The sequence below is a fragment of the Thalassophryne amazonica genome, chromosome 11, assembly GCF_902500255.1.
Source record: "Thalassophryne amazonica chromosome 11, fThaAma1.1, whole genome shotgun sequence".
Classification (NCBI taxonomy): Eukaryota; Metazoa; Chordata; class Actinopteri; order Batrachoidiformes; family Batrachoididae; genus Thalassophryne; species Thalassophryne amazonica.
Genome location: NC_047113.1, coordinates 15,893,034 through 15,908,045, shown reverse-complemented (window position 1 = coordinate 15,908,045; position 15,012 = coordinate 15,893,034). Strand labels below are relative to the sequence as shown.

The following is a 15,012-nucleotide window of genomic DNA, read 5'->3' as shown; positions in this document are numbered from 1 at the left end:
TTAATTTACGGCCTCAATTATTTATAAATTGTTTAGGTTGTTGTTATCATAGACATTATTATTATCATTATAATGTTATTATTTGATTATTACTTCTATTTTGTTATTTGAGTTTTAAATGGACCACAACAGACATAAGTCTTTTCAAGAAAGTTTTCACTTTCTTGTATGAATTTTTAATGTGTTTACAATTATATTATGCACCTACATTGACCTTACTAATGTATAGATGTTTTACTGCCCCCTGGTGGAATGGCTTGTAAGTCCAGAATGTAATTATCAACATCCATTGTTCAGCGTTGTTTGCTAATAGCTGTAGTTTCTCAAAAAAAAAAAATTGTCCTATCAGTGTTCTGTTTTGGCAATGTTCATCACTGACCCAAAATACATAAGCGCACGCACACACAAACACACACACACACACACACATAAAGCTGGTGTGTCAGCTTTGTGACACGGATAAGACAGCTGTCCCCCAGAGCAGGAGCCAGAATCACATTTGTGTGCCAATTGCGACAGGCACAGATCCTGGCCAAAAAGCCACCAAAGGGAGACTGAGGTGCCAACACTGCCTCCAGGTGGACAACAGGAGGAGTGACAAACAGTGGAAGTGTTTTTGCTCCCTACGCAGCAGTATGCCGAAGGCTACACGAAGCTGACACAAGATAGTAAACATGTTTTAATTTTTTTCTGCATAGAGCACTGGACGCAGAAAGCATGCAGTTTTTAAGCAGGTCTGTGCAAAACTGCGTTACTGTTTGCAAATCTACACAATACTGTGCAACTGTACACATCCAAACCTGAGTGCATGGATACAGAGTGAATCAACTGGAGGAGAACAGGTGTAGTGTGTGTGTGGCTGCACAATCTCCGCAGAGCCTCTGTGTACTTAACAGGTGATCAAACGGCACGAGTATGTGGTGAAATAATTCCTCAGATGCATGTGCGTGTGTGTTTATAAAACAGCTGAATGAGCCGTTTACATGCACTTCAGTAATCCAATCAGAAAACTTACATTCTTTCAACTCATAAATTCAGAAATCCAAAGAACAGAAACAGCAGGTCTTGGAAAAAAAGAGCAAAGAGGACACAGCTCTCTCTCTCTGATCAGAGTTAAAGAGTCACCACACTTCATTCACAGCAGCATTTACAACAGCCAGATTCATCAGCATTCTGTACCCAATGAAAATGGTCCACAAAGACAACAAAAATAAAAATAAAAGCTAAATAAAATGGTGTTAAATTACTCAGCGTTGGGCTTCAAACCAGAGGAACCTCAGTTCAAAAGCCAGCCAGACCAGAAAATCACTAACGGCTCTTGGGCAAGGTCTTTAATCCCCTAGTTGCTCCCAGTGTGTGGTGAACGCCTTGCATGGCAGCACCCTGACATCGGTGTGTGAATACACTTGTGTGAATGGGTGAAGGCATAATTGTAAAGTGCTTTGAGCTTCTGATGCAGATGGAAAAGCACTACATAAATGCAGTCCATTTCATTTACTTGGGCTAAAAACAATTTATGAATAGAATTTTATGTGGTGAAAAATAAGCATGCACAGTTGTGAAGACAGACGTGGGAACCAACCTGTCTTGTGTCTGTGTGAGCCAATCACTGCTCAGTGCAAAGAGCTCTCAGCCAACGAAATCTTCACTACTGTTTGTCTGCCTCCTTTTCCGTGAGAGTGGAGGAGTCAGACAGTCTCCTGATAGTGCTTTAGGAACTGGGAGGGGCCCAGTCCCACGGAAGAACTTGCTGCTCATTGAGGAGAAATACGTGCTTTCACATAATACCACCAGGAAAAGTCACTAAATTTCCCGCTAGTTGCTTTTTTGAAAAAAATAAAATAAAATAAAAATAATCATCATAATATTTTTTTAAAAAATTGCTGGATGAATCTAACTAGTTGCTAAATTTAGCAACAAACTAAGTTGGCAACACTGGACCGGAGCTTGTACAAAGCTATAGCCACATTGTCACAGAATACTTCTCGTTTCTTGCACAAAATCTTTCAAATTAAGAGCACAGGACAAACGGATGACACCATCACAAATCTGACACAGAAGTGGAGAAAAAGGTGAAAACTCATTGTTATAATATGCTGGCAGTCATGGAATTAATTTATTTTAGGTGGGTGCTTTATTGACTAAAAAAACAATAATAATCTTGGGTGGGTGTTTAACCAACTTTCTGAAAAAAAAAAAATAGGGGGGGGTGTATGCTCAGCCCTGGGCCCTCAGACGCATGAATACGGTATATATGTATACACACACACACACACACACACACACACACACACACACACACACACACACACTAGCTGGGGTACCCGGCGCTGCCCAGGTTAACCTATTTTAGACATGAGCCAAATGCCAATCAATTTAATCAAAACAATTGCCCGACATTTGTTTTTGTAATGCTGATGTCTTTAATGGGCTAAAGTTTGTCCAGCAGAACTATAAGAGGTGGACTCCCCAAACTAAATGGAAATACTTGGTTAAAAGACAAACACATTTGAAGTCCTTCATTCAGACTTTGTTTTGCAATCAAATTTATAATAAAATTACACACAAAAGGTAGGTAACAGTAAATATCAATGAATCAAAACTGAGGTAGTGATGTATTTCACTGTTTTTACTTTGCAATTTTACAAACATAAAAGGAATGTATTCAGACAGGAAGGCAAACTGAGTTGTACAGGACAGTCAGGTGCTTTACAGTTGAGAACATAAAGTAGCTGATGAAAGGGATTAAATAAACAGAGATGGCCAACACATATACAGGGCTGGAAATTTGAATCCGCCTGGTCATACCAACAGCTGGCTATTTTGGGGGTAATTTTCAGTTCAACTTTTACAAAATGGTACCAGTTTGTTCCCCATGTCATGAGGATTCAGAATATATATAGTTTTTAGGGCTACATATTATAGTCTGGGAGTTAATCCTGGACAGACAGAAAGACAGACAGAAGTGGCAGCATGAAAAGCACATGGTACAACACTGTATGGTCTTACATAAATGGCTATTTTGGGGGTGATTTTCAGTTCAACTTTTTTAAAAAATGGTACCAGTTTGTTCCCCATGTCATGAGGATTCAGAATATACAGTGGGGCAAAAAAGTATTTAGTCAGTCCCTGATTATACAAGTTCTCCTACTTAGAAAGATGAGAGAGGTCTGTAATTTTCATCATAGGTACACTTCAACTGTGAGAGACAAAATGAGGAAAAAAAAAATCCAGGAAATCATATTGTAGGATTTTTAAAGAATTTATTTGTAAATTACGGTGGAAAATAAGTATTTGGTCAATAACAAAAGTTCAACTCAATACTTTGTAACATAATCTTTGTTGGTAATGACAGAGGTCAAACGTTTCCTGTAAGTCTTCACCAGGACTGCACACACTGTAGCTGGTATTTTGGCCCATTCCTCCATGCAGATCTCCTCTAGAGCAGTGATGTTTTGGAGCTGTTGCTGGGCAACATTGACTTTCAACTCCCTCCACAAATTTTCTATGGGTTTGAGGTCTGGAGACTGGCTTGGCCTTTGTTGCCTGAGCAGTGTAGGTGGGATCATTGTCATGCTAGAAGACCCAGCCACGTTGCATCTTCAATGCTCTCACTGATGGAAGGAGTTTTTGGCTTAAAATCTCATGATACATGGCCCCCTTCATTCTTCCCTTAACACCTATCAGTCGTCCTGTCCCCTTTGCAGAATAACAGCCCCAAAGCATGATGTTTCCACCCCCATGCTTCACAGTAGATTTGGTGTTCTTGGAATGCAGCATTCTTCTTCCTCCAAACACGACGAGTTGTAGCCTTTGTTACTTTGATCCCAGCTCTCTGCAGGTCATTCATCAGGTCCCTCCGTGTAGTTCTGGAATTTTTGTTCACTGTTATCATCATTTTGACCCCACAGGATGACATCTTGCGTGGAGCCACAGATTGAGGGAGATTATCAATGGTCTTGTACAGTATATCTTCCATTTTCTTACAGTTGCTCCCACAGTTGATTTATTCACACCAACCTGCTTGACTATTGTAGATTTACTCTTCCCAGCCTGGTGCACATCTACAATTTTCTTCCTGGTGTCCTACGACAGCTCTTTGGTCTTGGCCATGGTTGAGTATGGAGTCTGGCTGTTTAAGGCTGTGGATAGGTGTCTTTTATACAGATAACGAGTTCAAACAGATGCCATTAATACAGGTAAAAGGTGGAGGACAGAAAAGCTTCTTAAAGAAGAAGTTACAGGTCTGTGAGAGCCAGAAATCTTGCTTGTTTGTGGGTGACCAAATACTTATTTTCCACCATAATTTACAAATAAATTCTTTAAAAATCCTACAAGGTGATTTCCTGGAATTTTTTCTCATTTTGTCTCTCATAGTTGAAGTGTACCTATGATGAAAATTACAGACCGTTCTCATCTTTCTAAGCAGGAGAATTTGCACAGGGACTGACTAAATACTTTTTTACCTCACTGTAGTTTTTAGGGCTACATATTATAGTATGGGACTTCATCACACATGGTACAACACTGTATGTCTTAAATAAATGGCTATTTTTGGGGTAATTTTCAGTTCAACTTTAAAAATAAAATGTCATGAGGATTCAGAATATACAGTAGTGTACAGAATAATAGTAGTGCTATGTGACTAAAAAGATTAATCCAAGTTTTGAGTATATTTCTTATTGTTACATGGGAAACAAGGTACCAGTAGATTCAGTAGATTCTCACAAATCCAACAAGACCAAGCATTCATGATATGCACACTCTTAAGCTATGAAATTGGGCTATTAGTTAAAAAAAAAAAAAAAAAAAAAAAGTAGAAAAGGGGTGTTCACAATAATAGTAGCATCTGCTGTTGACGCTACAAACTCAAAACTATTATGTTCAAACTGCTTTTTTTTTAGCAATCCTGTGAATCACTAAATTAGTATTTAGTTGTATAACCACAGTTTTTCATGATTTCTTCAAATCTGCGAGGCATTAATTTTGTTGGTTTGGAACCAAGATTTTGCTCGTTTACTAGTGTGCTTGGGGTCATTGTCTTGTTGAAACACCCATTTCAAGGGCATGACCGCTTCAGCATAAGGCAACATGACCTCTTCAAGTATTTTAACATACCCAAACTGATCCATGATACCTGGTATGAGATATATAGGCCCAACACCATAGTAGGAGAAACATGCCCATATCACGATGCTTGCACCACCATGCTTCACTGTCTTCACTGTGAAATGTGGCTTGAATTCAGAGTTTGAGGGTCGTCTCACAAACTGTCTGCGGACCTTGGACCCAAAAAGAACAATTTTACTCTCATCAGTCCACAAAATATTCCTCCATTTCTCTTTAGGCCAGTTGATGTGTTCTTTGGCAAATTGTAACCTCTTCTGCACATCTTTTATTTAACAGAGGGACTTTGCGGGGGATTCTTGCAAATAAATTAGCTTCACACAGGCGTCTTCTAACTGTCACAGCACTTACAGGTAATGCCATTTTAAAGCACTGGAGATCATTGTAGATGAACAGCCTATAATTTTTTGCACCTGCGTATAAGTTTTCCCCTCTCCAACTTTTTAATCAAACTACGCTGTTCTTCTGAACAATGTCTTGAACATCCCATTTTCCTCAGGCTTTCAAAGAGAAAAGCATGTTCAACAGGTGCTGGTTTCATCCTTAAATAGGGGACACCTGATTCACACCTGTTTGTTCCACAAAATTGACGAACTCACTGACTGAATGCCACACTACTATTATTGTGAACACCCCCTTTTCTATTTTTTTTTACTAATAGCCCAATTTCATAGCCTTAAGAGTGTGCATATCATGAATGCTTGGTCTTGTTGGATTTGTGAGAATCTACCGGTACCTTGTTACCCATGTTACAATAAGAAATGTACTCAAAACCTGGATTAATCTTTTTAGTCACATAGCACTACTATTATTCTGAACACTACTGTATATAGTTTTTCGGGCTACATATTATAGTTTATTAGAGTTTATCCCAGACAGGCAGACAGACAGACGTAGCCCTCTTATATATATATATATATATATATATATAATTAAACAATTAAACAGCTGTTTAAGTAGAGGGGTCCACAACCCAAAAAACAAGCTCTAGTAATTATGCCAGTCCTTTCAGATTAAAATAATTGTGTTTAAGTAAGTGCAGATGGCTACCTCTTGCAGAGGCTGTTTGCACAGAGGACAGCGGAGGTTGTGATCCAGACTCCTCTCCATACAGTTTTTGCAGAAGCTGTGACCACAGGGAGTAGTGACTGGTTCATAAAACAACCTTGAAGAAAAACAAAGACATCTGACTGAATCAGGGTGAAAAACCTGGTTGATAAGGTCTGGAAGGATACATCAACCTGGTCTCATCCCACAGGCATCACCACACTTGTTTCCACAAAGGTGACAACTTTTCAAATGTGCTGCTATGCAGATGCCTGTGGGTTGAACATGAACAAAAGGCAGCGAGGGAGAAAGGCAACAAGCAGATGAGGCACAGACAACAATGCATTATTAATTTGGGACACTAACCGAATACAGAGAGGACACTCGAAGTCTGACACAGTGAGCACGGACAGAATTTTGTCTCTGCTGTGATCGCTTTCACCTGAAAATGACACAAGTTTGGCCTTCTGAAGAATAAGAAACGTCATACTGCAGTCAGACCAAGATCAGTGTGCAATACCTCTTTCATGTCTCTCATCCTTCCTTGTCATCAGTTCCTCATCCTCTTCAGCAGCAGGAAGGAAGGAAACAGCTTGGCACAAGCTGAGGCAGCATTCAGTACCCGTTTCATGCTTCACTTTGGAGCCCTAAAGACAAGCAGCACAATGCTTCTCCCTCAGCCAAATGATAAAGCACATATGATAAATGTAAAAATGTCCCGTTACTCTTGATGCAGAGCATACCTGTGGTGCCTCTCCTTCATGCCCTTTGCTATTTGGCTCGTTCCCATGTGGATATTTGAGGTCCTCAGCATATGTCTGGGAGTCACTGAGACTGATAATGGGAGAGTGCTGTTTTTTGAGATGCTCAGACACTACCTGCAAGATGCAGGATGCCTCCTCTGGCACAGTCAGACCCTCGGGCTCCAAAATCTGTCATTTCAAACCAAAAACAACAGAGAGGATTCATGATCGCATCCAAGTGTTTGATTTCCCTTGCAGTTTTCAGTAACTGGTAAATTTGAAAAATAAAAACTAAACAGTGCCATAAAAAGCACTGTTGATAATGGAAATTAACAGCCAGTTCAAAGCACTGCACAGACTGTGTGTGTTCCCTCTCTGTTTGTTCTCAGACATGTAGCTGCATTGAGGATGAATCCTTTGTGTTTTTAATTCTTACTATCAAATTACCCGACCTATGGGCAGGAACTCTGCTAGGTGAAGATGGCAAATGCAGAAATCATGTATCCTGGAATGGAATTATAAACCTCATTTTGTCATTTACCGGCTATATGATATCTATTTACCAATAAACATTGCCAAAATTCTGTTCTGGGTTTTAACTCATTAATAATCCAATGGAAAAATTTAATAAATAAAACACTTAAAGGTCATGAAAATTCATTCAGATTTAGCAATTTAATGATGCATCCACCTTAGTTATTAAAAATTATCTGTATCAGCGATGCTGGCCCTGCATTTACTTGGTATTGGAGTGGTACCAAATCTTGCAGTTTTGCACACCACGAATCACCACTATCACACTCCACTCTCCTATCACAGAACCTCTGGGAACACATCTTTGCTGATAAAAGTTTCCTCTTTGTCTTTACGGTTCTTCACAAAGACTTGAATGCTCACGGTCCCGGCTGAATGGCTTGTTCACTGTGAGAAATGCTACATGTTCAGATTCATTGTCTATCAACACTCCCGGCCAGATGGTGGCAGTAATGCAGTTGTCACTCTGCCAACCACCATAAAACTTCACAAAGGAGTTTTGGCTAGTTACCATGCTAATACTTTTGTCTGAGATGACAGTACAGAATGCCATATACATGTATGAGTGGCATACGAAAATCCCCCCTACCCCAACCAATGTTAACCCAGTTTCTAGACAGACAACTCAGAATGAAGTGGTCATATAAGCTGTTTCCGTGTGATACCGGAAGAGGAACGGATGGACAGTTCACACCCCCGTCCAGATGGTGGCGGTAATGCCGTTGTCGGCCTGACAACTAGCATAAAGCTTCAAAGAAGAATTTTGTCTGAAATTATAGTACCTAATGCTATATACGCAACTATGAGCACATGCGAAAATTAACCCCCCTATGTTGCTCCAGGGTCAACCCAGATCAAAAATCCCAGCGATTGGTTGAGACATTTTGGCGTGATGCAGGATCAGATGGAGGGATGGACATTAGGAGAATTATAGTATAGATTATCCACCTCAGTAACATTCCACTGAACTCGAAAAATTAACGTGTTGTTTGGACACACCTTTTAGACACCTGTCAAGTTTGAATACAATGCAAGGTGTCATCAGCAGAGTAATAGAAAATCATATTTTAAGTGTCCAAAAACTATCTGAAGTTTGACTTCCTGTCATTTGGGGAAAATACTGAATTGAATCAAATAGAAACGTATGAGCATTGTGTTCTGTATAATTTGCAGTTGTTTAATTATTAGGTTCCAAAAACTGAGTTTGCAGCTAGCAACCAGACTGTGACATCACGGTCTACTCTAATTGGCTGTCACCCCCGCCACTCAAATCTAAACTGAACGCTAACATTTGCTAAATGTCTTTCAAATCACTTCAGAGGTATAATTAGGTTCTAAAAACAGCGTTTTCAGTTTTAGAAGTGTTTACTTCCCGCTAGCTTTTACATAATATATGACAAAGAGGTTATATATACACACAAAAGACAAAGAGTTTCCACCTAGCTAGCAGCACGTGACGTCACCACGCTAACGTCCACGAGATCATGCCATAAAATTAGGTGCAGAATGCAACTTTTTAACCTCTGAAAATGCCTCTTAAATTAGGTCAAGGTTAGCCATCTTCGAACGTATCCGAGGTCTGTGTCGCAAGAATGTTCCCTGTGAATTTGATGAGTGTGGCAGTAATAGAACTGGACTTATGCTGCCCACAGACAAACAGACATACGCCAGGTCTTCGTAATACCCGATGGCCATATGTTGGCCTCGGGTAAAAATCACATCAATTTTGCTAATCTGTGAGATTATGTGAGTTTTCTTTACAAAGCATTAATATCTATATGTCCCGGACATGAACGAGTGAAGCTCTTCAGCATTTCACCATGTCATTTTGGTCTAGGGATGGGTACTGATAAGATTTTAGCACTATGGATGCTATTATCGTTTCCGCTTACTGACCCGATTCTGTATCGATCCCCTTATCAATACCTCTAGTGAATTTTCTGTGTACTAAAAGTAGGCTTTACAGGTTTTCTATGTCAGCATCATTTTATTGAGTCTTCAAGTAAATAAATATGAAATTAGTCACTGGATCCTTGATCACTGGACATAAATAAAATCTACATGGTGGATCCTTGATCTCTGGACATACAACCCCAATTCCAATGAAGTTGGGACGTTGTGTAAAATGCAAATAAAAACAGAATACAATGATTTGTAAATCCTGCCAAGCCAAATTCTGCATGTGTTACAACAGCATGGCTTCATAGTAAAAGAGTGCGGGTACTAGACTGGCCTGCCTGCAGTCCAGACCTGTCACCCATTGAAAATGTGGCGCATTATGAAGTGCAAAATACGACAACAGAGACCCCGGACTGTTGAACAACTGAAGTCGTGCATCAAGCAAGAATGGGAAAGAATTCCATCTACAAAGCTTCAACAATTAGTGTCCTCAGTTCTCAAACACTTACTGAGTGTTGTTAGAAGGAAAGGTGATGTAACAGTGGTAAACATATCACTGTCCCAGCTTTTTTGAAACGTGTTGCAAGCATCCATTTCAAAATGAGCAAATATTTGCACAAAAACAATAAAGTTTATCAGTTTGAACATTAAATATCTTGTCTTTGTGGTGTATTCAATTGAATATAGGTTGAAGAGGATTTGCAAATCATTGTATTCTGTTTTATTTACATTTTACACAACGTCCCAACTTCATTGGAATTTGGGTTGTAAATAGATATCAACAATACCTGTAGGCTATAAATAGAAATAAACAAAATCTAGTTTTTGTCAAAAGCATTTCCTTTCAGACATTAATGGCATGAATGTCACTCCATACCTCTGAGCTGAGCTCAGCCGGCTGCACGTCAGTATCAACATAATTCATAAAGAATGCAGGACATCTCATTTTGGGAGGAAAAACATGTTTTAGTCAATTGTAGTTTATTGTTTGTATTACAACATTTGGAAAGTGGAATAATTTGATTTAAAACGGTGATTCGCTTTGAAGTTATTAATTCTGGCCGGACTCTAATGGAGAGCGGCACAGCATTTGGAGCTGTGCGAAAGCAGAGGATGATTCTTGTTTCTTGCCTGCAACAAGACAAGAGTCCCAGTTAGTGACTTTAATCCACACAAAAGTGATTCAAGATTGACATTTTTAAATGGTTTTGAGAGGGGTGAGAAGAAATCAACCAACGAAGCAGTGGGTCGGAATACTGCTTCGTTGGTTCAAGCTTCAAGAACAGCCGTTGCAGAAGTGGTTGATTACAGACCCCAAACCTTTAACCTGTGCATTCTGCAGCTTCTCGTCTAGATGACAAAAGCATTTATTGCTGCCAACCTGTTTGTGTGAGACTGCATCTCACTGACTGCACTGATGACAACCTCACGGAAAACACTCATTAAAATGCAGTGCAACCATGGACACGGATGTAAACAGAAATATGCATCAAAATCGGCCATGGTCTGTTGCTGTTTACATGCAGTTACAGGTGTAATAAGTGTAAAACAACTGGTAAACAAACCTTCTTGATCTGACTCTTGGCAGGAACAAAATCACCCTGGAGTTTTAGACAACGATAGAACTGGATGAGTGCTTCTGTCTGCTGGCGCATTTCCAGCAGTAGATTCCCTTTACGAAAGAAGCCCTGCATAAACAGAACAATCACCACTCTCATAACTCTATCACACCCAAGAGGAGTAAAGTTCTGTAACATGACCTCATTAAAAGGTCAATGCCCAAATTATATGACAGAAGTTTAACTTCATGCTGTAATCCTTTTTAGTTTCCTTGAACGTCATTTGTTGTTTATTCTAATGCCAGCTAAGTACTTGATTGAAAATGTAAGAATTTGGCAAGTAGTGTATTACATCAAACAGAAATCACATGGGGCTGTATAACTGAACATACACGTTTCGCAGTTAGTCACCCAGTGACAGGGAGTGGTTAGGTGACATGATATAAGCACCCGTTTGCATAACTTTGTGAGATAATATCAATAAAAGCGTGAACTTGTTTAAAATAAGCCAGCTTTGCACATTAAGAGCCCCTTCACACATAGTATGAATAAGTACAAATCAGGGTGAAACACAGCGGAACAGCTCGTATGAGCAAACCACGAAAACAACGAGCCAATGTGCAGGCATGAACGATCCTGCTGCGGCAGTTTCGGCCACGTGACGGTGTCGTGCACAAGCGTGGACGAAACCGTTGCAGTGGGAACACAATGGGAGCAGCTGGAGCATGTGTAACCACATTGCGCAGCTGCTCTGACAAAAATAAATAAATAAATACATGCCACCCACGGGATTTGAACCTGCAATTTAAAAAAAGCTCTACATGCCAGAAACTTTACCACTGCGCTACCATCGCTGTCCTGTAAAAGGTGCAGAAAAATGCCTGAAATCAACAAGGAGACACACACCATAAAAAAACCACCGCATTTTATTGAATCCCTCTCAAGCGGACAATACCCATATGAACCTTCTGTTCCTCTGTAGATGACCCATGGTCACAGATGTAGTCATGAAATAACATGAATGGAGCATTGCGCTCTTATCATGTCCACATCTGCTGAACCCAGGGTGTCTAGTCGGCCCAGTGCGGGTGTCCGGCCTGACACACGTGTCTTGTGGACGGCGCGCCGCAGGACAGACACTGTGTTCTGTCTGTGTGTGTTCTGCAGCTGTGACGTCCAGGACCAGACATGTCAACAGCTGCTGTTGTTGGAAGCCAGCCACACCCCCTGTCCGTTCAGCACACAGACCAAGGTGTCACTCTGTGATCAGATGAGAAGCGCCTCACCTGCGAGGGGGTGCGCAAACCACACGCACACCATGTGTAGGGGGGAAGGAAGGGAGCACGGGAAACACACGCACACGTGTTGTGGGGGAGCCGACACTCTGGCATGCCACATGTGTATGAGGTCTGTTAGAAAACTAACGGACCTTTTTATTTTTTGCAAAAACCATATGGATTTGAATCACGTGTGATTGCATCAGCCAAGCTTGAACCTTCGTGTGCATGCGTGAGTTTTTTCACGCCTGTCGGTTGCGTCATTTGCCTGTGAGCACGCTTTGTGGAAGGAGTGGTCCAGCCCCCTCGGCGGATTTTCATTGTCAGGAAAATGGCCAAGCGACTGTCGCTTTGCTGCATCAAAATTTTTTCAGAAACTGTGAGAGATAGCCAGGTGGAAACCATTCGGAAAATTCAGATGGCTTTCGGTGAAGATCTTATGGGTATCACACAGATTAAGGAGCATTACAACTGGATTAAAGACAGCCCACAGCGGCTGAGGGAACGCCGCGCTTCGAGCGGCCATCGACAGGCTAAAACGACCAGATCATTTCCAAAGTGAAGGCTGTGTTGATCCGGGACGTCGTCTGACTGCCAGAGAAATGGCAAGAGAGGTGGACATAGCACTTTTCTGGCACATTACACTGTTACAGGAGATTTTGTAATGAAAGCCGTACGGCGGAATTTGCGTGTCAGGACGGAGCCACTAATGGCGCAGAACAAAAAGCACCTCCGTGTTGGAAGTCTCACGGGACATGCCCAGCTCTTCCACCATTCGGAAGATTCAGACGGCTTTGGGTGGCTTTTCAGTCGAATGAGTATCCGAGAAATTGTTGAAGAGCTGGGCATGTCACAACATGTCCTGTAAGACCAACACGGAGGTGCTTTCGTTCCGCGCCATTAGTGGCTCCGTGGCGAATTCCTCTGCTCATGTTTTCATGACAAAATCTCCTTTAACAGTGGAATGTGCCGGGAAAGTGCTATGTCCACCTTTTCTGCCATTTCTCTGGTAGTCAGACGATGTCCCAGATCAACACAGCATTCAGTTTGGAAATGATCTGGTCATTTCAGCCTGTCGATCGCCGCTCGGAGCGCAGCGCGCCCTCCGCCATTGTGCGCCATTTTTAAACCGGCTGTACCACTCCTTAATCTCTGTGATGCCCATAAAATCGTCCCTGAAAGCCATCTGATTTTTCGAATGGTGTCCACCTGGCTGTCTCTCACAGTTTCTGGAAAAATTTGATGCAGCGCTGCTCCAGCCATTCAGACATTTTCCTCACAATGAAAATCCGACGAGGGGGGAGGACCAGTGCTCACTCAAAGCCTGCTCACAGGCGAATGACGCAACCGACAGGCGTGAAAAAACTCACACATGCACACGAGGTTCAAGCTTGGCTGATGCAATCACACGTGATTCAAATCCATATCGTTTTTGCAAAAAATAAAAAGGTCCGATACTTTTCTAACAGACCTCGTACTTGGCAACTTCACACTCGTGGGGGCACTTAGGCAAATTTCATATCCAGCTTGAAAGTGATTGTCTGCTGATTGTTTTCATGCTAACAGAGCGCATGGCCACACATTTTCTAAGTGCCAAGTGAGCGGCGTTAGATGTCTGTGTGTGTCACCTGGAAGTTGGCCAACACCTTCCGCAAGAAGGATCGACTGGGCTCTCACAGGGCACTCTCTGTCTTTCAGCCGCTGGTGTGCGCAAATAGTTGTAGCAACACATGTTCAAGGCGTTGGAGGCAGCTCCGATTTTTCACAATTGGCATGCAATTCCTCCTTTGTGCACTAGTTGACTTAAATCATGTTATGTGTGAAGGGGCCCTAAGGGATGTTTTCTGTTGTACCAGGTGTCCTGTTACATGCCATTTGTTGGCAATTCCAAAACAAACCAGGAAAGCTAATGTGCTGAATTGGGCAAAAATGACTTGTAGTCACACTGAATGACAGCTGGAAATTAGAATCTATACAGCATGTTTATACTGCCTGTGCAGAAAAACATGGATGCTTTATCTATGGCAAACAGTCTAAAACACCGGACACAAAACGATCTGGAGCGTGGTTACTCACACAATGCTACATATATAGAGGGGGAATGTTCTGAGAGCAAACCTGAGTGCTGGCCACAAAAAGGCTAGAGTAATGCTCCACATTATTCAAGGGCATGCTGTGGGAGTTTTGTAGGCACATCATAAAATCAACCAATCAGAGTAGCACCTGTCAACCCCTTTAAACAAGAGCCAAAATGAATAAATGAACCAGTTACCAGCAGCCGTCTCACCTCAGTCCAGTTGGGACGAAGGCAGCAGAGGTGGTCAAAGTCTGACAGAGCATCAGACAAATGCATCAGGCCCCAGTTGGCTTCAGCTCTGTACACCTTTAAACTGTGATCATCTGGAGCTAAGTGTAGAGAAAACATGAAAAGAAGCAGAGTTAAAGACAAATCACAACTTTATATACTGGCAGCTTTTTACAACTTTAAGAGCTTGTACCTCAAATACAACTGAGGCCACAGGTTTACATAAACCTTGGTTACACCATGTCAAACACAGATCATGTGCTGGGGTAGGGCTGCACGATATATCGTTTAAGTCATTGTGAGCTGTGCATGCGTAATAGTCACATCTAGGGTTGGGTATCAAGAACTGGTTCTTTTTGGGTATCGTTAAGAAATTATTTGATCCACCGATATCGATAGTCTTTTTGCTTTTTTTTCCTTCAGAGCGGCCGTTGTTTTTGAGGGTGTTTCTCGGGTATCATTTCTCTACGTTGATTACAGACCCTGCAGCAGCTCTGTAATCAAGCGCTTCTGCAGCGCGA

The 15,012-nt window shown here is 41.5% G+C and overlaps 1 protein-coding gene across 1 annotated transcript in view; it reads right to left on the bottom strand.

Moving 5' to 3' along the window:
• The window catches only part of lonrf1 (LON peptidase N-terminal domain and ring finger 1), a 41,032-nt gene that overhangs the window by 20,797 nt on the left and 5,223 nt on the right, over nucleotides 1–15,012 (bottom strand). The window contains exons 2-7 of the mRNA XM_034181559.1: nucleotides 14,474–14,592; nucleotides 10,916–11,038; nucleotides 6,918–7,106; nucleotides 6,695–6,821; nucleotides 6,541–6,616; nucleotides 6,178–6,292 (exon numbers count right to left, since the gene is read on the bottom strand). Of these exons, the coding sequence (XP_034037450.1) occupies nucleotides 6,178–6,292; nucleotides 6,541–6,616; nucleotides 6,695–6,821; nucleotides 6,918–7,106; nucleotides 10,916–11,038; nucleotides 14,474–14,592 (749 nt within the window). The remainder of the gene's footprint in view (nucleotides 1–6,177; nucleotides 6,293–6,540; nucleotides 6,617–6,694; nucleotides 6,822–6,917; nucleotides 7,107–10,915; nucleotides 11,039–14,473; nucleotides 14,593–15,012) is intronic.